This window comes from Crocuta crocuta, unplaced genomic scaffold (genome assembly GCF_008692635.1).
Source record: "Crocuta crocuta isolate KB4526 unplaced genomic scaffold, BGI_CrCroc_1.0 scaffold216, whole genome shotgun sequence".
NCBI classification, from domain to species: domain Eukaryota; kingdom Metazoa; phylum Chordata; class Mammalia; order Carnivora; family Hyaenidae; genus Crocuta; species Crocuta crocuta.
The window spans coordinates 992,647-1,016,602 of NW_027531504.1; the positions used below are offsets into that span (position 1 = coordinate 992,647).

At 39.9% G+C, this 23,956-nt stretch overlaps 1 protein-coding gene across 2 annotated transcripts in view; it reads right to left on the reverse strand.

Moving 5' to 3' along the window:
• The window catches only part of UTP20 (UTP20 small subunit processome component), a 105,295-nt gene that overhangs the window by 55,163 nt on the left and 26,176 nt on the right, over positions 1–23,956 (reverse strand). For both annotated transcript variants that reach the window (XM_077772282.1, XM_077772281.1), the window contains exons 13-24: positions 23,395–23,550; positions 23,162–23,250; positions 21,338–21,443; positions 17,181–17,331; positions 16,464–16,526; positions 15,518–15,676; positions 14,375–14,451; positions 10,525–10,604; positions 10,053–10,293; positions 5,578–5,760; positions 1,470–1,560; positions 349–434 (exon numbers count right to left, since the gene is read on the reverse strand). In XM_077772282.1, coding sequence (XP_077628408.1) covers positions 349–434; positions 1,470–1,560; positions 5,578–5,760; positions 10,053–10,293; positions 10,525–10,604; positions 14,375–14,451; positions 15,518–15,676; positions 16,464–16,526; positions 17,181–17,331; positions 21,338–21,443; positions 23,162–23,250; positions 23,395–23,550 — 1,482 coding nt within the window. The remainder of the gene's footprint in view (positions 1–348; positions 435–1,469; positions 1,561–5,577; positions 5,761–10,052; positions 10,294–10,524; positions 10,605–14,374; positions 14,452–15,517; positions 15,677–16,463; positions 16,527–17,180; positions 17,332–21,337; positions 21,444–23,161; positions 23,251–23,394; positions 23,551–23,956) is intronic.

A 23,956-nucleotide genomic window follows, 5' to 3' on the forward strand; every position in this document is an offset into this window, starting at 1 on the left:
AGAGATTCATACAAAAGCTTTCCTCAGTTCTTACAAAGAGTGATCATTGTGATTCCCTAGGTAATCACCAAGATTCTGACATTACTCAAGCAACAAGAAATGATAGAACCTTCTCAACACATACTTATCAATTAATATTCTCCTTCCTACCTTCTTACTATGAAGAATCACTCTTAACACACAAATATACTTTCAGTTTTCATTTATTACCTGAAGATAGCATTATGATTATGGCAGAGAAGAGGGAAATTTCCTAGGCCTTCAGAAAATTATTTTAGAAGAGGCTCTCAGGTAGAAAGATACAGATCAGCCAAAGAAACAGCATTTCTTTAGCTTCAAATAACTTACTTGTAAGGGAGGACATGTGGATGCTTATACGTCATTATACAATCCAGGGTTATTTTCTGCACCATTTGATCCTGATGTAGCAAGAGCTAAGAATGATATTTTATAGGAGAAATTAATGAAGTCACATATATACATACCATGGGATAGTAATTTACTTATGTCAATCTGCTAAAGTAGATTTCTTAGAATCTAAGTTTTCAGATATGGGTAAGAGCTGATTTCTGACAACAGCCTTACCTTTTCCTGGAGGTAAAGGAGGGTGAATAGATACACGCAATGAGCAAAGTGGAAACAAAACCCTGACCCCTGAATCCAACATGCCAAGCCCTCGGGCCTGTCAGTTTTTTGGTCAAGGCCAGATCACTACATAAATTTGGGTCTATACCAGCTGGGCTGGTCGCATGAGGAGGAAAAGCTCCTACAATGCTGTGAGAGTAATGGCGGTCAGTAAGATGCCAGGAAAGACGACCTGGCACACAGGCCAAGTCAGGTCAGTCAGTTAAGAACCTTACTCCCTGTGGACATCTGAGAGTTTGAGCCCTGGCTTTATAACAAGTTATATCTGAAATATGGGCAGAACGAAGATAAATTCTGCTGAAATCATATAAGTTCCCCCTAAAGGGAACTTTCATTTTCATCCAAATGAAAAAAGGAAATTTTGTTTCCTCAGATAGCTTAGAATGACAACCAATGCTTACTCGGCTTCCAACATTTAAATTTCATTAAATTTTCTGTAACTGGAGATCATATTGTGACTTCAACAGATTCTTATCCCAACTAACAGCTTTCACTCACTCTAACAGAGCCTGAAACCCCAGCACTCCATAGGACTAACTTACATAGAGGGAAAAATAGCTAGCTTCTTTTGGCATAACCCCCATTGTTAATACAGTCGATGAGTGTTACCCAAGAAGCCTGTAAAATCAACAAAATCAGTACTGTCTAAAACTGCTTCTCAAGATACAGAAAATAATTATAAATTTTTAAAACACTGTATTGGGAAGGCAGACATGGGCCCTATTCATTAACAATTATTAAAAACCTAAAAGTTATTTTGATAAAGTAAATGGCAAGAGAAAAGTTCTCAAGGAATTATAGCAGCAAGAATCTATTTTACTTACTTGAAGATACAGCTCATATAATCTGGATTCTAGATATAAGGCTCGTGGATTTGAAAACTTTGAGAAAACTTGCAAATGAGCAATTAACTGCCTAAAAACACAAAAAAACAAAAACCACAGGCAACACAGAATTAAAGAACAGAGATTTTCTTAAGACGACAGTGCCCACCAATTTCACTGTTAACTCACAAACACGTTTTAATTATTTGCATTTAGGAAATTATTCCACAGAAATTCTCAATCTCAGGCAGGCCTTCCTTTGAAATCCAGGCTCTCTACCCCAGAAAATCATTCAGGGTGTGCTTAGAATGGCTTAAATTAATCAAACATGGGAAGTAATCAAACAGCAATACATTGCAAAGTTAAACACAGGTAATTTCTGGAATGATTCCTTGTCTAGTTTCGATGCAGCAGACAGGAAGGTGGTGAAATATATTCTTCCTCACTTTCATATAACATAAACACTGATGTCAGGAAACAGAGGTCCATGTTTGTGTAACCATGGCTCCTGATTACCGAGAAGGAATAAGAAAGAACAATATTCTGTGGTCAAATGTTAAATTTGGAGATGGGAATACCTCCAAGCCACCTATATCATCCACTACATCCACTAAAAGAGGCTGAGAAGAGAGCTTCAGTTATTCACTCAACTTCCTAATCCACCATTGGCTTCATGAGGCTTTAAAATAGTACTTGGGAAACAAACTGTTTTCTCTCTTTATATAATTTATAAGTTTGTATTAGGGCTTTAAAAAAACCCTGCATGAACAAACTTTATAATTTGAATAGGTTGTATTTGCCTATTTCAAGACTAAAAGCAGGGAGAAGTAAAGGGAGATAGAAACCAAGCCACATATGACTGAACATTTGAGTCTCAGTTTCCTCATCATGACAAAGACACCACCTCCCAGATTTTCTGCAAGGATTAAACCAAAGGACACAACTTGTGGGGACTCTGCTCCTAACCATTTAGTAAACAATGCACTCCTTTGCTCCCAGGCAAAAGACTGCACAACTGTAAAAGTCCTACTGGTTAATACAGAGAAAATAATCTGCAAGTTATGACCTCTTTACATATTATGGAGAAACGGGGGTACAGGCAGCACTTGTGCTTACATTTTGCTTACCTATTTGTGATGGTTAGTCTTACGTGTCAGCCCGTCTAAATTACAGTGGTCAGTTATGTAATGAAAGACTACTCTAATCTAGGTGTTGCAATTAAAGTATTTTGTAGATGTTGACAAAATTGGTTGGCTTTAAATAAAGGAGATTACACTCAATAATGTGGATTGGACTCATTCATTCAATGAGAACTTAAGGGCAAAAATAGGTATTTCCCAGAGAAGGAATTCTGCCACAAGACCATGACAAAGAAATCCCAGTCTATGAATTTTGTGATGAAGACTACAGCACCAAATTGTGCCTACGTTTCTAGCCTGCTGTCTTGCCCTACAAATTCTGGACCTACTGGGTCCCCTAATCACATGAGCCAATTTGTTAAAATAAATCTTTACACACACACACACACACACACACACACACACACATTCAACCTATTTGTCTGCTTCTCTACAGAGCTCTGACTGATACAATGTCCCTATAAACTTATCACTGAGCCCTTGCAGTTTTACAGATAAACTTTTAAAATTTTCTTTGAAAATATCCACTCCTTCCCACCAACATGTATTATTTTTTTATGCGCCATGTGGCCATAAAGAACCAAAGAAAACAGGAACTAATTTATATGTTCTTAATATATACTTGAATAATAATACTTGAATAAATAAATACTTGAGTACCAATTTACTCATATTTTCTTTTTTTCTTTCTTTTTTATGTAGGCTCCATACCCGGCGTGGACCCCAGTGCAGGGCTTGAACTCACAACACTGAGATCAAGACTTGAACTGAGATTGGGAGTTGGACGCTTAACTGACTCAGCCACCCAGGCATCCCTCTTCACATTTTCACTGGTATATTTTAGCAGTATTCTAAGTTTGGTTACAAGAGGCAGAAAAATTAAGACATGGACCTTATCTTTAAGGACTTTCTGATTTACACAGCAGATCTATAAAAAATTCACTAATATCCAAGGCAAGGAGAAGCACCATTACAGAGGCATGAAATGCCTATTCTGAAAGTCTGAAGCTGAGTTAAGAGAACTTTCAGTTTAAAAGACAGGACAAGCTAAATAAAACATTTAAAAAAAAAAAATTGGGGCGCCTGGGTGGCTTAGTCGGTTAAGCATCCAACTTTCGCTTAGGTCATGATCTCGCGGTTCGTGGGTTCGAGCCCCGCGTCGGGCTCTGTGCTGACTGCCAGCTCAGAGCCTGGAGCCTGTTTCAGTCTGTGTCTCCCTCTCTCTCTGACTCTCCCCTGTTCACACTGTCTCTCTCTCTCTCTCTCCTAGAAATAAATAAAACATTTAAAAAAAAAATAAAAAAAATAAAAGACAGGACAAGCTTCCGTGAAGCAGCAGCACAGGTACAGTTTCTGGAAGCATAAGAAGAATTTCAGTTGGCAGGCATGAGGTGAGGGCACAGCAGAGAGAAGGGAGGACACAGCAAAGGTCCAGGAGTGAGAAAGGAAGAGGTACGACTGGACAAGTAGCTTATTCATTTATTCAACAAAGAAATAGAAGGACTAAGCTTTTGCTAGCTGTGTGCTGAGGATTCGAAGAAGAAGACAGTAATCTTGGTCTTGGAGGAAGTAGTAGGGGACAAAATGCTCAGTTATGAGAAGGTAGAAACAGAAGGAATTAGTTTCAGGAAGTGTGGCCATGCTCTTTCTTGCCCCTATGCTTTACACGCTATTTCTTTCTTTCTTCTTTCCTTCCTTCCTTTTCTTTCTTCCGTTCTGTCCTTTCTTTCTTTTTCTTTCTTTCCTTCCTTCCTTTCATCTTGAGAGAGACAGACAGAGAGAGAGAAGGTGAGTGGGGGCGGAGGGGGTGGAGAGAGAGAAGACAGAGAGAGAGAGACAGAATCCCAAGCAGGCTCTGGGCTGTCTGCAAAGAGCCAGATGCAGGGCTCAAACTCACTAACTCAGGTGAGATCATGACATGAGTGGAAATCAAGAGTCAGACACTTAACTGACTGAGCCACCCAGGCACTCTCACACTATTCCCATTAGCTGCCGAGCCCTCCCCTGCCCTAGCTGCCTGGCAGGCTTTCTTTCATCTTTCAGCTTCAGTGGCATCCTCTCGTTCTAACAGTCTTGTCTTTGTGGTAGAATTAAGTCATTTTTCACTAAGCTCCTAGAACTCGTTGTTTTGTTGTTGTTGTTGGATTTGTCCTGTCCTAGAACTCCTTTAAAAATACTTCTATAAAAAAATTTGACCAGGCATTAGACTGCACTTCCTTTGTAGCAGAGGCTAAGTACCCTTCATCTTTGAAGCCCAATACTTAGCAAAGCGCACTCAGAACAGCTGATGAACGGATGAACCAGTAACCGCCTCATGGAAAGACTCAACAAATAGGGAGATCCGTTTGACAACTAACGTGCTGAAATAACACGGCAGCACCAATACACTGGATCCTTGCAGCCCCAACGCAGTCTTTAAGGAAGCTGCAGGAACTTCTGAAAGCCTGATCACTTCTACTTTTTCTGAGGTTTAACAGTTTAGGTAAGTGAACACCCCAGATGACGGGAAAGACAATGTAAGGGGGAGGGATGGGGGAAGCAACCAGGAGACAAGTCAAAAGGCAAAGCAAAAGTGCTGACGTGTTTATTTATAAGAGATGTTCTATTACAAGTTCCCCTAGCACACAAAATAACACCCTTGTGCCATGAGAGTGAAGGGCAAAGATCAAAGAGCATTCAACCACTGCAGGACCAAGGCTCTTGTCTATAAAAAGCACTTATGATTAGATAACTCCCAAAATCCCAACAACTCTAAAGTTGGAGGCAAAATAAGTAATAAAAAGCAACCAAAAAACTCGGAGGACTGGTGAGTGTCTTTGGGCCACAAAAGAAAATCCCAAGGAGATGCAACCCTTCCCTGAGTAATTATCTGAGTGGTTCATCTTACCCAAGGCTATGTCACACTTAGGCCATCACAGGCCTCTTCCCATTTCTCCCAGATCTGTGATCTTCAGGAATGATGAACTTACTTTGCTGCAGCTCTTCTAGTCTTTTTCTTCTGTGAGGGTTCATCCACGGGCACTGCCTCTTCCTCCAGCTCATCATCTCCAGTAGGGGGCTCCTCTTCAATCTCCTCCGCGGCCACCCCTCTGCCTTTCCGGCGCAGATCCTGAGTGGGAGCAACCTGCAGGTCTGCTGGGTAATACTCGTTGCTACAGTGGAAAGAGATAAGCTGAGATGTATGTACGTCCATGGTTCAGAGTCACCAGGACCACCTTCGCCAAACCTCCTCATGTTATTCTTTCTTATTCAGCCCCTCTTAAGTCCCCAACTGGGCAAACCCACCACTAATTTTAGTTACATTTTTAAAACACCACTGTTACACAGTTAAAATATTTGAAGTCTCCTTTGGCCTGAGCTCAAATCAGTCTCCTTGTCTTGGAACCGTAACTGGGAGAGGTGGGCATCGGTGTAGATTCTATTAAATAATGAGAGCATAACATTAAGACCATGCCAGTCACTTTTCCCCAGATCCACTGTACTTTGCAATGTCCTTTTTTGTAAATACAGTGCCACCACAAAATTCAGTCCTCTGGACATGGTCTACTAAGATGGACTGTCAACTCCGTTGCTTTTGGGGGCACAGACTCAAACTACTGCATGTCTAGGCAATGAAAATCCATTAAGTCTTTGTGTTTTGCCTCTCTAAGCTTGTACAGCTGCTGCTATTCAAGTTTGTTTTTATTAGATCACATCCCTTTAATTTCGGTCTGCTGTTTGAAGTAACTAATATTATCCTGAAAGCTGTCACAGAGTGCATTGGTTTTGTGTCATTTTAATTCCATCATCCAACAATTATGCTTCTGTCCTCTGTTGTCAGTGGATGGCACTGGGCTATGGACGTAAGGAAATTGATCAGACAGACTTTAAAAATCTGCACTCAAAAATACACTAATAAAATAATGTGAGGGTAGCACCCTACCAACATACCTGGAAGACACTCCAGGTTAATGCATGCTAAACTCCAGGTTAATACACAAAACTAGCCCTGGAGAGCTGGGACGCTATACTAGATTGAACTCTGTATTTTCACCCAGGAGGGCCTAGCACTTAATACGTACCAAATGGACGAATAAATAAAATGAACAAAGTTGCTGTGTCAGTTACAACCCAGACCATCATCTACTGAACAGCACCCCTGTTATGTTCCCAACACTCAGTTAACCATATAGCACATACTCTTAAACTTTATCTCCAAGCACGGCATGTTCACTAGTGTTTGTTAAGTAAGATCACTCACAAAGAGCACTCACAAGCATGCTTCTAGTACAGAGCACATACCCTTGGATGTCACCTACTATCAAGGTGCCGTTATCATTGTTAGTCATTCCTGCCCCTGGTTTGGTTCTTCTCAAAGAATGTTTACAAGGAATTCACAAATTAGTTCTAACACTGAATTGTTTGAAACATATTTAGAAATGTAAATTTCCGGTAAAAAATAAATAAAGAGCCCATAAAATATTTCAAAGTCAAAATGAAAGGTGACATTTGAGTTTTCCAGTAGTCTGGATCATTGATAAAAGTATTTCCCATAGGTAATCATTGCCAACTAACGTTAAATATTTTTTAAAATTATGTATCTTTTAAAAAATACTGTTTTCGGGGCGCCTGGGTGGCTTAGTCGGTTAAGCATCCGACTTTCGCTTAGGTCACGATCTCGCGGTTCGTGGGTTCAAGCCCCGCGTCGGGCTCTGTGCTGACTGCCAGCTCAGAGCCTGGAGCCTATTTCGGAGTCTGTGTCTCCCTCTCTCTCTGACCCTCCCCTGCTCACGCTGTCTCTCTCTCTCTCTCCTAGAAATAAATAAAAAATATCAAAAAAAAAAAATACTGTTTTCTTAAACTGACAAATAACGTCTTGTTAAAGGCTCCTCTCTCTATCCCCAGGAATCTATTAGTATTCTCTTTCTTTCTTTAGGGAAAAATTTGGAAAATCAACATGGTAGGAAATTTATTTCCTATTACCACCATCATTACTAGCTTGCATATATATAGCTCTTTGCAATGCATAAAACAACTGATAAACATTATTTTATATGATCTTCAAAACAAAGCAGAGAAGCTAAATATCATTTCCATGCCTAAAATTTATTGCAGACTGAAGAATTAGGTGAAAAAAATCATTACTTTTCCACCATGGTACCTACTGACCTGCCTGAGCCTTTGTTTCTAACCTTTGCCAGAATGAATTATTCATGTAAACTTTTCTACTTCTGCACTGGATCCTACCTTAACTATTCAAAGACTTGACTTTAGCAATTTTATTCCCTCTATCATATCACAAATTTTCCCTCCCTGCTGGATCATTCACAACACCAGAATTACAGAGGTCGGCTGTTTAAATCTTAAACAACAACCTACTAACAGCAGCTCTCTCGGCTCCCACATCTCCCTCCACCCAAATACTTCTTTTTTACAAAAACTATCCACACTTGCTGTTTTCATTTTTCATCTGTTTCCTTTTAAGCTTTTAACCAGGCTTTCATCCCTACCAGGTTAACCAAAACAACTCTTGTTAAGATCGCTTCGAAAGCCAAGGGTCAAGTCTTATGCTTCATCTGACTGATGGCTCAGATATGTCAGATCCAACTAATTATTCCTTCTTCAAAATGCTTTCTTTATGTGGCACCTGGGATGCTACATGGTCTTGGTTCTTCTGTCACCCTTTCCTGGCTTCCTTTGCTGGTTCCTTATCTACCAACCTCTAAATCTCGGTTGTCAGTCCTTGGAAGTCTCTTTCTATGTTTACACCATAGTTGTAGCCTCATTTGTGGTCTCATGACTTAAAAATCACGTGCCTACTGATGACTCTCAAATTTATAATCTTTAGGCCAAACCTTTCCCTCCAACTTTAAACTCCAAATTCAATTGCCTATTCAACATCCCCACTGAGATGGCTATTCAGTATCCCAAACTTAACAACACATAGAAAGATGAACTCCTAATCTTCCCCACAAACATGCAAACCCATGCATTCCTCCCAATCTCAGTAAATGGTGACTCTCTCCTTCCAGTTGTTCAGCTCAAAACCTTAGGGACACCCCCAATTCCTCCCTTTTCACCTTCCTATACCAACATTCCCCTCCTCCCTCCCAAAACACCTCTACATCTGACCTGCTACTGGCTGACCAAACTGCACAGGCTGTTTTAGGTGTAATCCTCCAAAAATGTATTTTACTGAACTGAAATCCTTCCTAGAATATGCAGAATTCAACCACCCCTCATCAGCTGTACTACTACAACCTTGGTCAAGTCACCAACATTTCTTGCCTGGACTTTTATAATCTCTGAATCTGGCCTCTCTGCTCTGACCAACACAGTCTATTCTCTACATGACACCTAGAAAAATCCCTAAGAAAACTTAAGTCATGTCACCCCTCTGTTTAAACCTTCTGATGGCTCTCCATTTCACTAACAGAAAAAAACAAGTCCTTTACTGTCACTTATAAGCCCTACACAATTTGGTCTCCTGTTAAGTTTTTGGCCTTGTCTCGAACTACTTTCTCCCAGGATCACTGCTATATCCACTCAGACTTTCTTGATGTTACCTGAACAAGCCAAGCATGCAGTGGTTTGTAGCCTGTTAAGCTATACCTATGGCACTTTCCCATATAATGAAAGACTACTAGAAAACATACTCTTTACTTAATGATTAGTCCTGTTCTGTACATCATATCCCTCATCTTTAGAGTTTTAAAGTAATCCGACTTGCACACAGCCTATCAACTCAAAATAAAACAATGCTCCAGAAAGTTGTTATTCTTTGAGAGAACATTCCCCCTCTGCATCCTGGGAAACATAAAGAGGCTAACAACACAGTGTCTGGGCTTGGGTTACTGGAAAACACATTAAAGCCCCAGGCAGGCAATGAAACAACAAACAAGGCAAAAAATAACAAGGCTTTTGTACGTTGATCTAATTCAATGAGCCTTTCTTATTTTGTAACCTGGAATTGTTATTTTTATATTTTATAATTTAAAAAAACCTTTTTGATGTTTATTTTTGAGAGTCAGAGACAGAAAGAGACACAGCGGGAAGAGGGGAGGGGCAGAGAGAGGGAGACACAGAATTCTAAGCAGGCTCCAGGCTCTGAGCTGTCAGCACAGAGCCTGATGCGGGCCTTGAACCAACGAACCGTGACATTGTGACCTGAGCCAAAGTTGGACGCTTAACCGACTGAGTCACCCAGGTATCCTTTTAGCTTTTTTTTTTTTTTGCCCTGGAATTTTTATTACTACATTTTGTGGGCTGGTTAATTTTTGACTTATGTAAAATTAAGTGGCAAAAAAACGAGCTGTTATCTGAGCCAGTGCTTCACTGATGAGCCAATGGTTTGAAAAAGTGATGGACATATTAAAAAAAACTCAGCCTACTTGGGAGTTTAAGACTTTGCATCTTCTCTTCCTCATACTCTACTGGGAACATATTTCTCAAAAGGAATACTTACTTGATAAATCTCAAGAAAAGTGGGGAAAGCTCCCTGGACCGTGGCTCTACCCTCTCGGGGAATTTTGCCAGAGCTCGCCAGAGCAAAAATCGAAAGTTGGTGTGGTCCAGTCTTTCCTGACAGTCAGTTTTCGACTCTAACTGCTCATGATAAAGGGCTCCAACATCTCCTTCCTGAGGCTGCTTCCAACTTTCATCTCCAATGGACTTCTCATCTCTTGCATCATTCTGCAGTTCTTTCTCTGCAAGAAAAAAAGCCATCAGAACCACTAGAAAAGTGTTAACATTTGTCCTATGGGTTTCCTCTTGTGAGGGTATTTTTTAGTAACATGAGGGAACAATAAAATATATCCAAAGGTTACCAAGATAGTACACTATTCATTTGTTTCCCCAATCATACACAATTAAGCAGTAAGAAGTTAAATAGCTAACAACCTTTTTCCCTAGCCTCCCCTTCCCTTCCCATTACATACCAGCATGAAAAGCTGCTTTCTCTAGATGTTCATAGTAGACTTTCCAAAATTGCTTATTGTCCATTTCCTGTGCATGAGAACTAAGAGAAAAGATCATAAAATAAGATATATGGTAATAATCTTCTTTTAAAGCTCTCTCATAGAAAGAAAAAAAGGGAAAGGCTATAACTAAAATTTAATTAGGTTATCCTTGAATATAGGGCTTAAACAGCTTTTGTACCTTTTTTATGTTTTTCAAAATGTCTGCACTGAGCAGGAATTTTTATTAATTCCAATGTAGTTGACACACAATGTTACATTAGTTTCAGGTGTGTAACTTAGTGATTTAACAAGTTTATACACTGTGCTGTGCTCCTAAGTGTAGCTACCACCTGCCCCATTACATCGTTATTACCATTGACTGTATTCCTTAAGCTCTGCCTTTCATTCACGTAACTTATTGATTCCATAACTGGAAACCTGTATCTCTCATTCCCCTTCACCCATGTTGCCCATCCATCCCCCCACCAGTTTTTTCTTTGTACTGTAGGTCTGATTCTGCTTTTTGTTTGTTTATTCATTTTTAAAAGATTCCACTTATAAGTGGAATCATATATTTGTTTTTCTCAGTCTGACTGATTTCACTTAGCATAATACCCTCTAGGTCCACCCATGTTGTCTCAAATGGCACGATCTCATCCTTTTTATGGCTGTGTAATATTCCACTGTGTACATATACTACATTTTCCTCATCCACTCACCTACTGATGGACACTTAGGTTGCCTCCATATCTTGGCTATTGTAAATAACGCTGCAATGAACATCAATCTTTTTGAATTAATGTTTATGTTGTCTTTGGGTAAACATCCAGTAGTGGGATTATTACTCTTTAAATATTTATTTATTTTGAAAGAGAGAGAGGTAGGGGCAGAGAAAGAGGGAGAGAGAATCCCAAGCAGGCTCCATGTTGTTAATGCAGAGCCCAACATGCAGCTCAATCTCAAGAACCGTGAGATCATGACTTGAGCTAAAATCAAGAGTCGGACACTTGGGGCACCTGGGGTGGCTCAGTTTGTTAAGCAGTTGACTTCGGCTCAGGTTATGATCTCATGGATCACGAGTTCAAGCCCTGCATCGGGCTCTGTGCTGACAGCTCAGAACCTGGAGCCTGCTTCAGCTTCTGTGTCTACCTGTCTCTCTGTCACTCCCCTGCTTATTCTCTCTCTCTCTCTCAAAAATAAACATAAAAAAAAAAAAAGTTGGACACTTAACTGAGCTACCCAGGTGCTCCCAGTAGTGGAATTATTGAATCTTATGGTATTTTCAGTTTTAATTTTTTGAGAAGGAATTGGTTTTATAGTCAGAAAGTACTAGAGAATATTAATTAAAACCTAAGTAGACCCCTATAAGGCTTTTTTTTTTTTTTTTAAGTATATTTATTTCGAGAGAGACAGAAACAGCACAAGCAGGGAAGGAGCAGAGAGAGGGATAGAGAATCTCAACCAGGCTCTGTGCTGTTAGTGTAGAGCCTGATGTGGGGCTCAAACTCACTAAACTGTGACATCATGATCTGAGCCAAAATCAAGAGTCAAATGCTTAAATGACTGAACCACCCAGGTGCCCTAAGAAGACTATTTTTTTTAAGGTTTTATTTATTTCTGAGAGAGAGAGAGAGAGAGAGAGAGAGAGAGACAGCATGAGCAAGGGAGGGTCAGAGAGAGACATGAATACCGAATCTGGAGCAGGCTCCACACTCTGAGCTAGCTGTCAGCACAGAGACTGATGTGGGGCTCAAACCCATGAACTGTGAGATCATGACCTGAGCTGAAGTTGGACGCTTAACCGACTGAGCCACCCAGGCGCCCCAAGAAGACTATATTTAAAGGCACTATAATGGGAATGGGGCATCAGGTATGAGGTATGGCACGTGAAAGAAAGTAGAGGACTCTGGAAAGTAACTCGGCTAATTTTAAAGTGTTAGTTTTCAGGGGCACCTGGGTGGTTCAGTCAGTTAAATGTCTGACTTTGGCTCTGGTCATAATCTCGCATCTGTGGGTTCAAGCCCCACATCAGAGAATGTGCTGACAGCTCAGAGCCTGGAGCTTGCTTTGGATTCTATGTCTCCTCTCTCTCTACCCCTCCTCTCATTGTGCTCTGTCTCTCAAAAATAAAAGGTTAAAAAAAATTCTTTTTAGTTTTGATTTTCCTTCACCAAATTAAAATATGCATATCATTAACATAAAGGCAAAGTAAATAAATACATGAAACATACCTTTCAGAATCTGAAGAGAAATTAGACGAATCACATGTTTATATAAAATCTTAGCAACAAAAGTCTCAAAATCTTTGTTTTTTTCTGTCATTATTTTTCTAAGAATATAATTTTTTTTTCCTGCTCCCAACACTTTACATTCACCTGTACCTGACCAGGTGGGCTGCAGGGAGGGGGTAAACATTCACCAGCATCCTGCTGGGAACATGAGGAGGCCTAGCCTAGCTCTCTGTGGTCATAGACTATGAAGTTTGAAGGAGCAGGTTTGGCCCTTCCTGATCAGCACGGGGTGGCCAACCAGAGGCACTGGTGAGGGCCAAGACCCTTTTTTTTTTCTCTTACATTTGGAGACTGGATATCATCTTTACTAATGCCACAGCCCAACCCATTTTGCTGCCACAGCAGGTTGTGACTGAGTGTGTGTGTGTGTGTGTGTGTTCCTAAACAGATGAGGGGCCAGTAGAAACTCTTAAGCAGGTCTCAGCCAACGGCTCTACTGAGCAGAAGGCAGTGACACAGGCTGGACTTCTGCCTCCCTTTCTCCTGGGCCACTTTTCAGCATTCCAAGGGCATGTGTGAGGCCCGTGCCTGCCAGCCCAGATTAAAGGGCTTCTTAGCAAAGTTCAGTCTCTAGTTCTTAGTCATCACCGCCCCTCTGTCTATAGGGATGGTGCTGGGCAAAGTACAGACTGCTAGGCAAAGGTGGATAACCATTACACAAAACATGACCTTTATATGCTGCTGACTATCCATGAAAAATAAATCAGTTTTCAGACAGAAATATGTATCCAACAGGAAGATGGCTTAACCAGCCATGCAGAACCATGAAACGCATGTACCAATTGAGAAGTCAACGTTTTTGATAGTGGACTATTAGTAACACATATATCAGATTTTTCCTTAAGTGCAATAAATGAAATTATGAAGTTGATGTTAGAAGGCCTTGTTTTCAGAATGGTTCAATGGTTCTGAAGGACAGTAAAAGGCAAATTGGTTCCAAATTGGAAAGAGATTTGTTTATTCTACTTCTGTCAAGTAAGAACTGATGGTTATGGTTTTGAGAGGTCACACATGATATATTTCTAATCTGACCATATGAAGACAAAGGCCTGAAAAAGGACAGACTACATATGAAGCACCACATATGTATTTTCTATATGATTACTAAGGTCCTTTTTAGAACTAAGGGAATTTTGGATACTAGACATCTAGAGTATTAAAAACTCATTATTTTTAAATTAAAGCTTGGCTCACTGACTCAATATATATAAATAAAATTTTGCAATTATTATACAATATCTTGTCACGGTAAAAAAAAAAATTAACAATACAGATACATCATACCAAGTAAACAGAGGAAATCCTCCAAAGGTATTTCAATGCACAAAGATACATACATATAACTTTTGAACTATGGAAAAACTTGGTATTAGAGAGAATAACTGATGTTTATTGTTTCTTCACCTTGTCCCACAAAGGATTTAAGACAGCTACAAATACTATACACACCCATTCATTTAAATCACAACTATTAGGAGTATAATACCACTCCACAGTAGTTAATACATAACAGCTTCACCCATTTAACCCATTCTTACCTTATGAGTTCAATAACAGGATCCCAGAGGGCACTGAAGTTAACATATAACATGCCTAATAAATAACGAAGCGGCACCTACGATTATGACACTAGTTTAGTAAATGGGTTATAAACTACAGAACATGAAATATAAATATCCCAACTTAGACAATCAGAGGTTGGAAAGAAGCTTGTGCTTTAAGGAACAAGTTATAGGTACCAATCCAAAATTAGATGGAGAATAATTTTCCAATTCTCCCCAATATGTCACTCACTATTTAACAGAGGAGAATCACTAATGCAAAAGTACTCAAACTCACTCCAGATGTTCACCAAGGATACAGCATTTGAATAAACAGATCTGACTTCATAGTTAAATTCCCACCTAACAGATACTGCTATTACCATCACTTTGTAAGACAAAACTTGAACAGCAGGCAGTAAAATACAGATACCAAAGAGCCCAAGACGGTATACACTGTGAATGGCAGCTGCAGCTCTACGAGCACATGGCTGAGTTTTCAAAACTATCCATTAGAGGCATTCAGTTCAGAGGGTCTAAAGTTTTCTCAGTCACCTTTGAGAATGACTGTCATCACTCACATCTCCACGTGCTGGGGAAGCATCGTACAGAATGGTAGTTTTAATATCATTTGGGGGTGAGGTGTTTATTACTATTTTAGCAGCAGAGCCCTTTTTCCAAACAAAACACAGGACACTAATATATAAGACAGGTAAAGAGCAGAACTGCTCTGATCTAAAGGGAACACCTCCACCTGGCCTTACTCCCAAAGGATCTGTGATCCATCCTCAAGGGGCATGCCCGAGAAATCCCCAATACAAAAGTTAGACGCCTGACTTCCCACAGCAGTGAACACACCTGGAGAAGACTGTCAGGCCTTAAACTTGCTGCTGAGCACTCCTGTTGCACCTAACTTCACATATTATGCACGTATTCAGAGGGAGGACAGTAAGTTATTTCCACTGTGGGAAAGGCTGGCAGAGCCATTTAATTCAAAGTAGCTAAGAAAATGGAGATTTATCTAGTTTAAATAAAAAACATTTGTTTTTTTACAACTTGGTATGCTTCTCTTTCCAAAAGCCAGCTACACAGATCAAAAAGCATAAATTAGATTTAAAAACCATGGCCACAGTTCTATACCTCTTGTAACGGCCCGCCAGGGACTGCAGCCTGTACCACATCATGTCTTAGTTTTCTCAAATGAAGAAGCTTCTCTCTGTAATCGCTCACAGTTGCTGGAACAAGTTCTGCCTGGCGCAGTATAGCAAAGGCAGACTGACGCTCTGAGAGCCCATCATCCTGAGTGAATGGAGAAAACCAAGGAGGCAGGTCAGTACTTTGATTTCCCAAAAAAAAAACACAAAATGTGGCCAAAGTTCTAAAAAAAGAAAAACTGGAATATGATCATGTTGTAACTTAAATAAGCAACATTTTTTTTTTTTTGGTAAATGATTCATTTTTCCTCATGTGAGTTACTTTTTGTTAGAATCTAATTTAAGAATAATGTCTAGCACAGAAATGACAAGAAAAAATAGGAAACTCATTTCCAGAACGACTTAAATCGATTGGCAACATTTGTTGAAATAAAAATGTATATACACACTTCCACTATCCAATTCAACTTCTATAATTTCTACTTCTAGAAATAGTAACGTGCATTATGGGAATATTTCCCTGTTCAAATATATCAGCATAAGGATATTCACTACTATTTTACTGAAAATGCTGCAAAACTTCAAACAACCCACCTATGAATCCATCAACAAAGAACGGTTATACAAGATATTTTCAACTGTCATATCTTTTTAAACTCAGAAGAATGAGGAAAGCCTACAGGTATTGATACGGTAAAACCTCCCTGATGCCGTTTAAATTATACATGTGGATACAAAAGGTCTGAAAGAATATTCACCAATTACCTGTGAATTTTCAGTGTGGGCAGGTGTAAGAATTACAACAATAATTTCAGTTTTTAGGATAGATTATTTTCATAACAGTGTTTGAGTTTTCTGCAAAAGTATCATTTTGGAAATTAAAAAATGAGTTACGCTTTTAAAAAGTTATCCAAATTGAACAGTTAAAGTACCTCCATCAGTTCTGGAAGTCGAACCTCAAAATGGTTTAGGATCCTTATTGTCAAAAGCCGAATCTAGAGAAAGTAAAAGTCATGTTTCAAACTTCAAAGTTTACACAGAAGAAACTAATTAAAAGCCAGTGAGATCTAAGTTTTATAGCAGTAAGGAAGTATGTAAAACTTGTCAGATACATGTTATGCTATACATTATTTTATATTAGATACCAAACAAGACCTTGTTCAAAGAGTACATGGAACAAGTAATGACCAGAGTAGGCGGAGAAGATAAGGTTGCCCACTGAACCGTGTTTTTACTTCAACTATGACACCATAAGTATCTCTGTAAATAAGGGCAAAGGAACTGATTAAATTTACAATCCTGTTGCAATTAGTGATTGTTATCCCTATGTAATAAACGTATTCAAGTATTTCTATATACCTGAGCATGAAGCAGAATCACCTAGAGGGCTTTAAAAACTATGCAGACTTTTTTTCAGTTTCAGCCCTTCTTATCAGAACTCCGGCCTGCGAGGACCTAGAATTTGTATTTTTATTAAGCTCCCTGAGTAATCCTGCTGCAATCAGTTAGTAGATCAATTTAGGAATCACTGCTTCAAACAGAAATCACCCCCTAGCAGCATTTTCTGATCAAGGAATTCTGACAACCACTGGCAATACATACAGAATCAAAAGATGAGAGACTGAGAACACACCACAAATCACCATTACCTTGGATATGCCAGTTGAAATGTTTGCTTGTAACTTGGGAAATAATTCCATTAAAGCTTCCTCAGAAAGTGGCTCTCTGCAGCCACATAAAGATAATCTCTGATAATAGAGATCGGCTAACAGCAACACAGATGGCTCCATGGGAAATGTTCTGCAACAAAATTATTTATTAGAACCAAATCGCACCATACAGCTGGATGTAACAGAAACTACAGAAAATTATCACTGGTGAAGGAATTGTAGAAGAGACCGAGGTGAAAGTTTTATACAGACATTGGGCACCATTTTAGAGATAAAGAATCTGAGGCCTTGCAACAGTGAGTAATGAGCTCAAGGACACACAGTGAGATGGAGGCAGAGATGGGATTTGCATATGCTATTTTTTAGATTTTTATAAATTTTTTTAATTTAAATCCAAGTTAGTTATCATACAATGTAATAATGGTTTCAGGAGTAGAATTTAGTGACTTATCACTTACATAGAACACCCAGTGTTCATCCCAACAAGTGTCCTCCTTAATGCACATTGCCCATTTAGCCCATTCTCCCACCCAGCACCCCATCAGCAATCCTCAGTTTGTTTTCTGAATAGAAGAGTCTCTTGTGGTTTGCCTTCCTCTGTGTTTTTACCTTATTTTTCCTTCCGTTCCCCTATGTTCATCTGTTTTGTTGCTTAAATTCCACATGAATGAAATCATATATTTGTCTTTCTCTGACTTATTTTCCTTAGCATAATACACTCTAGTTCCATCTACGTTGTTGCAAATGGCAAGCTTTCATAGAATAAGCTATTCTAACTAAAATCCAATGTTGGTTTTTTTTTTTAATGTTAATTTATTTTTGAGAGAGAGAGAAACAGGGCATGAGTGGAGGAGGGGCCAAGAGGGGGAGACACAGAATCTGAAGCAGGCTCCAGGCTCCAAGCTGTCAGCACAGAGCCTGATATAGGGCTCAAACTCCCGAACGGTGAGATCATGACCTGAGCTGAGGTCAGACACTTATCCAGCTGAGCCTCCCAGGTGCCCATAATGGGTGTTTTTTCATTCCACAGTTATAAATGACAAGGACATAAAAGGAGATAGAGAATATTTACTATGTGTTTTCCATGTACCAGGCACTGAACTAATGAGGGACATGGTACAGAGGAGGAGGGTCCAGCACAGGCTCTGGGGTAGGGAAGCCCAAGTTTAAAGCCAGCTCTGCAATCCATCAGCAATGTCCCCCTGGACAAGGCTGCTTAACTTCTGTCATCCTCCTTCAACAAATATTAGTGAGTATCTACTATATGCCAGTGACCTTTCTAGACAATGGATAGAGCAGTAAACAAAAAACAAAGTCCCTATTCTCCTGGAGCTTATATTCTAACAAGAGAAGGTAGCCAAAATAATAAATAAACTAATAAAGTATGTATGACAGTGATGACTGAAGTGGAGAAAAGTAAACCTGGAAAGTCAGGACTGAGAGACTGGTTGTGCAGGGCGGGAGAAGGGTTGAAAGGGAATATATTTGATACAGGGGTGGTCATGGGAGGCGGGCCTGAAGGAGATGAATGAGGAGCCACTGGATTACCTGGAAGAAAAGCAATTTAGGCAGAGGGAATAGCAATGCCAAGTCCCAGATAGGTGTGCTTATCTGAAAGAGGAGCACCAAGCAGACCAGCCCAGCTGGAAGGGAGCTAACAAGGAAGAGAGACTAGGGGCAAGGTCAGAAGTAGCCAGGGGCTGGATCTCACAGAGCCCCTAGGAACAGGATAAGGACCAGACTTTATGCTGAGTAAGATGGATTTCTCATGGCGGCACGACTGACATCTTGGGCCAGATGACTTTTCTCTGTGGAAGCCATCCTGTGCTTTGTAAGGTGCTGAGCAACATCCAGGGCCTCCACATACTAGACTCCAGTAGCAGCCCCCTTTGTGACAACCAAAACTGTCTCCAGAATCACCGCCAGTTGACAATCACTGTCGGCAAAAGCATGGGTCCTTCATTTAATAGTATCGTACGGTTGGGAGACACAAAAAGAGCAGCGGGACAAGGATAGACACAAGGGGGCTTGTTCGGAGGCTAATGCAATAAGCCAGGAAAGAGATGGTGGTTTAGACTAGGGTGGGGGTGGGTGCTGAGCAGTGAATATTCTGAAGTTATTTTAGAACTTTAGTGCTCCCATCTGTAATGACAGCAGTCCCTACACCTCATGGAGCTGCTGTGAGGATTAAATAAAGTACTCAGAACAGAGACTGGCACGTAAGGACACAATAAATGCAATTTGTATGACACCATGACAGGATGTGGTATTCAATTTAATGTCCACAAGGGAAGTGCTTGCTATTCCCTTTCGAGAGAAAATGAAGTTGAGGTTAATAAACCCATCCAAGGCTGCAGGGCTAGTAGGTGGTAGAGACAAGATTCTAATCCAAGTTGTCTTGGCTGTGAAACCTATGTGCTTAACCAGTAGCTAGCACGGCACAAAGCCCACAGGCTTGCGTCTAAAGCTTTCACGACTGCAAGTTTACGCCTCCGCTTTCAAAGCTGGATCTACTCCTGTTAGAGGTTTCCAGGCCTCCAAGGCTAAATGCCACCTGGTTGGGAGGCTGGCTGGCCTTCTGCAGGGGACATACTAATCCCTGTGTTATGTGTACCTTTTTATTTCAAAATCTCTACAGACACCTTAAATTGTTTATACCAAAGAATATAGCATGAAAAGTTTAAACAGATAATGTGAAAAAGGGAACATATTATGTGAAATATAAGAAAATATCAAAGAAAAAATCCTTAAAGGAATGTAAACCAATTCAAGGAACGATGGAGAATTGCCAGCTTTGTCCAGATTTGGAAATGGAAAGACTCTGGATTATTGCAGTAAGTCTCCTAACTTTGTTCTCAGGAGCAGCCAGGGTGGTCCTGGTTAGACCTAGTCATTCTCCTGCCGAAATTCCTCCTGTGGCTTCCTTCCCTTTCAGAGTAGAAGCCAAGGCTCCACAACGGCCACATGTCACACACGGTCGGTCATGGCCACCACCTTGTTTTCATCTTCTCCTACTCCCTCCCTCTGCATAGTTGCCAATGGCTTCTTGCAGGGCACCTCCTCCCCCGCCCCCGCCGCCCCTTCCCGGTACAGCAGTGGCACTCAAGTCTCCCAGCTCAGGAATGCAGAGGGCCCCGGATCCCAGATACCCTTGTGATTTACTCCCTTCTGCTTCTGGGTTTCTGCTCAGAGGTCTCCTTCTTGGTGAGGCCTTCTCTATTTAAAACTGTTGTTATCTCCGACCTCTAAACTCTCCCTATCCTGACTCTCCTTTAGTTTTTTTGCCACTGTCTAACGTGCTATAAATCTCTTATTTATCGTGCTCAGTGTTTCTTCTTGCTAGAATGGTAGTTCCATGAAGGCAGGGTGTTGTGTTTCATTCACTATGTCTCCCACTGCCTAGAATAGGGCCTGGTACCCAAAACAACAAATATTTACTGAATGAAGTAAATGAATAAATCTATTTTGAGCCCCACATCAGGCTCCATGCTGTGGAGCCTGCTTAAGATTCTCTTTCTCCCTTAGTTCCTCCCCTCTCTCTCTGGCTTGCACACACTCTCTAGTTTAAAAAAAAAAAAAAAAAAAAGAANCAAAAGGCATGATCTTTAGAAAGGGTACTAAGGTGAGAAGAGAACATGGCTCTTCTAAGAACAGCCTTATACTACTACCAAATTCAAGAGGTGACTGACATAAACTTACAAAAACAAAAAATCTGGGTTGCTTTGGTATGTAGTAAAAGGACCACAGGAAAGCTTTCTGAAATGGTGATCGTATCAGGATGAAACAGAATGAGTGTAGTGGAAATGTGTGTGCTGGAACCACTCAAGGAGTCACAAAAGGTCAACACTGTGCAAGTTATGGTTGGGAATAATCAGCATTATATGCCCTTACACTCTATAATGCTAGTTTACCCACAGGGTAAAATCTCTTTCTACAAAGATGAATCTGCATTTAAAGACTGTGTAAAAAATGTACTCATTTTAAGGATTTAAATCAATAATAAATTTCTAATATGAATACAGCTTGGGTATAAAATAGATCAAAATAAGGACTTTTATTATGCTCAAGATTTCACAAAAACAGAAGCTTTTATATTTTATTCATGATTAAGATAAATGGGAGATATGTTTACTTACAATACTAAATTCTTCACACGTTCCACAGGAACCAAACGCAAAATTTCAGAAGATTCTTCCAAACTTAGCAGAGTATTTACAGCTTGACAAAGAACAAATAAGTTTCCTAAGGGCAGAAAAACAGGAGAGCCACATAACTTATCCTCTGACATAATAACTACCAGGCATCTCATTTATCGAACACTTGCTATTTCTAGGAGTTCCTAAATGAAAGTGAAGTTGTAGGGGCGCCTGGGTGGCCTAGTCGGTTAAGTGTCCGACTTTCGCTTAGGTCATGATCTCACGGTTTGTGGGTTCGAGCCCCACGTCGGGCTCTGTGCTGACTGCCAGCTCAGAGCCTGGAGCCTATTTCAAAATGAGTCTGTGTCTCCCTCTATCTCTGACCCTCCCCTGCTCACGCTGTCTCGCTGTCTCTCTCTCTCTCTCTCTCTCCTAGAAATAAATTAAAAAATATATATATTAAAAAATAAATAAATAATTAAAAAAAAATGAAGTTGTACTTCCTAAAGAATCATCTATCAAATGTCAAAATATAGCAGGCAGAAACTGAAAAGAGAAGGTTTCCAAGTCTTATCTTGTAGCTTTCTTAAGAAAAAAATATATTCAAAAATAGAGAATCAAAAAGTATGTTCCATTAATTAAGATAGGAGAAAGTTCAATGGTTCTACTCACTGGCATTAGCGAAATCAGAATTTTTGAGGAGATACACTTGTACTTTTCAAAAGCTAATTTATTATTTTTTTAATTAGGCATTCATTTAATCTTAGACTAGAGGTTGGCAAATTTTGGCCCATAAGTCAGATTTGTAGGTAGCCTGTTTTTATATGGCCTGTTGGCTATGAATGTTTTTTATATTTTTAAAGAGTTGTTTAAAACAACAAACAAGCAAACAATAAGGAATACATCACAAAGACTGAATATGATTTACAAAACCTAAAATATTTACTATCTGGTCCTTTACATAAAAATTTTGCCAACCCCTTCTCTAGATACTAAATGATGCTGTCCGATAAAACTTTCTGCAATGACAGAAATGTTCTATACTTGGGCTGCAATCCAATATGGCAGCCACTAGCCACAAGCGGCTACTGAGCCCTTCAAGTGTGGTGAATCTACCTTCCTCTATAAGGTGTCTGCTTAGTATCAAACAGAGAACCTAACAAATTAATATGTAACTGAGTGAACTACTATACATTATATTAGAAAATACTGTACTAAAATAAAATAAAACGTCTACTTTCAAACTGCCGTCCTCATACTAGTGGGAGGAGATGTTCAAGTATACAACAGGAAAGGCTGTTCTGCGCAGGGCAGCCTAACTCTGCCAGGAAGTCATGTAGGCATTCCTGGAGGTGCTGTACTTGAACTGAGTTTTGAAAAAAATTAAAAGAGTTCACCAAGTGACAAAGGCTAGAAAGGATTCTGTAGAAGGAATACATGTACAAGGGTATCCAGAGGACTGTAAAACATAGTATCTTGCTCAGAGTGAGCAAATGGAAGCAAATGGAGTATAAGGTGTATGCCAGGAATAGAGTACACATTGGAGACAGAGAACAAGATAGAAGCTGGGGCTTGAAAATGAGGAGCCATATACCATGGCACCCTTCCTCTTCAGATTCAGCTTGTGTTCAAGCCTTCCTGAGCCAGTCACCACCTTCTGAGGTATAAGCACAACACATCCATCTTATCTTCTTTTTTCTATATTTACCACATAGGGGGTTATGTCAGAGCACAATGTCAGCACTATTCTCAGGTATTCTGTGTGTTTATAGTTACTTTGGGTGTGCCAGAAAAGAAAGAGAACAAATGGGGATTGTAACTGACCTTTTGAAGAGCTCCCTGTGTCAACAGTCATGAAGAGTGATTCTATGAAGCATGTGACGAGTGGTATCACCATCTCTTTCTCAAGAGGTCTATCCAAAAAGTAGGGAGAAAAAGGGTAAGGTTCAAACTCACAGTCAATGGCTTTTTCAGGGAATAGGAAGGAATGGCTAATATGTGTTTAAATCAACATACTAAGCATCTCTTTCAAAATTACCCACAGTTTATTTTCTCACCTAACATGAGGTAACACGACAAGGGCCGCCCAGGAATGTGAAAGGTAAACAGACTCTTTGTTTGTGGGTAACTGAATTAGAGAGAAGAGGTGGTCCAGCACTGGGATCTGTTCTTTTCCTCCCTTGGATCTAGTCTTCCTCTGCCTTACACAGGATCTGAAGGAAGAGAAGAAAAACAAATGTTGAAAAGAGGAGGGAATATAATTGCTCTTGCCCTCTGAAGTCTGAAATAAAACTGGCTCTTCTCCATGCGCAGAACATTTGTGGGGAAGCGCACAATGGTGGCAGAGGTTGAATGTAAGTAAGTAAACAAATATGAGATGTTTCCGGGCTTTCAGGGAGAGGCTTTTTCAACTCCTTTGGTTCTACTTTCTTCTACTCTCTACCTTTTTTTTTTTTTTTTAATAGTTTATTGTCAAATTAGTTTCCNTGGCAGAGGTTGAATGTAAGTAAGTAAACAAATATGAGATGTTTCCGGGCTTTCAGGGAGAGGCTTTTTCAACTCCTTTGGTTCTACTTTCTTCTACTCTCTACCTTTTTTTAAGCTTTTTTTTTTTTTTTT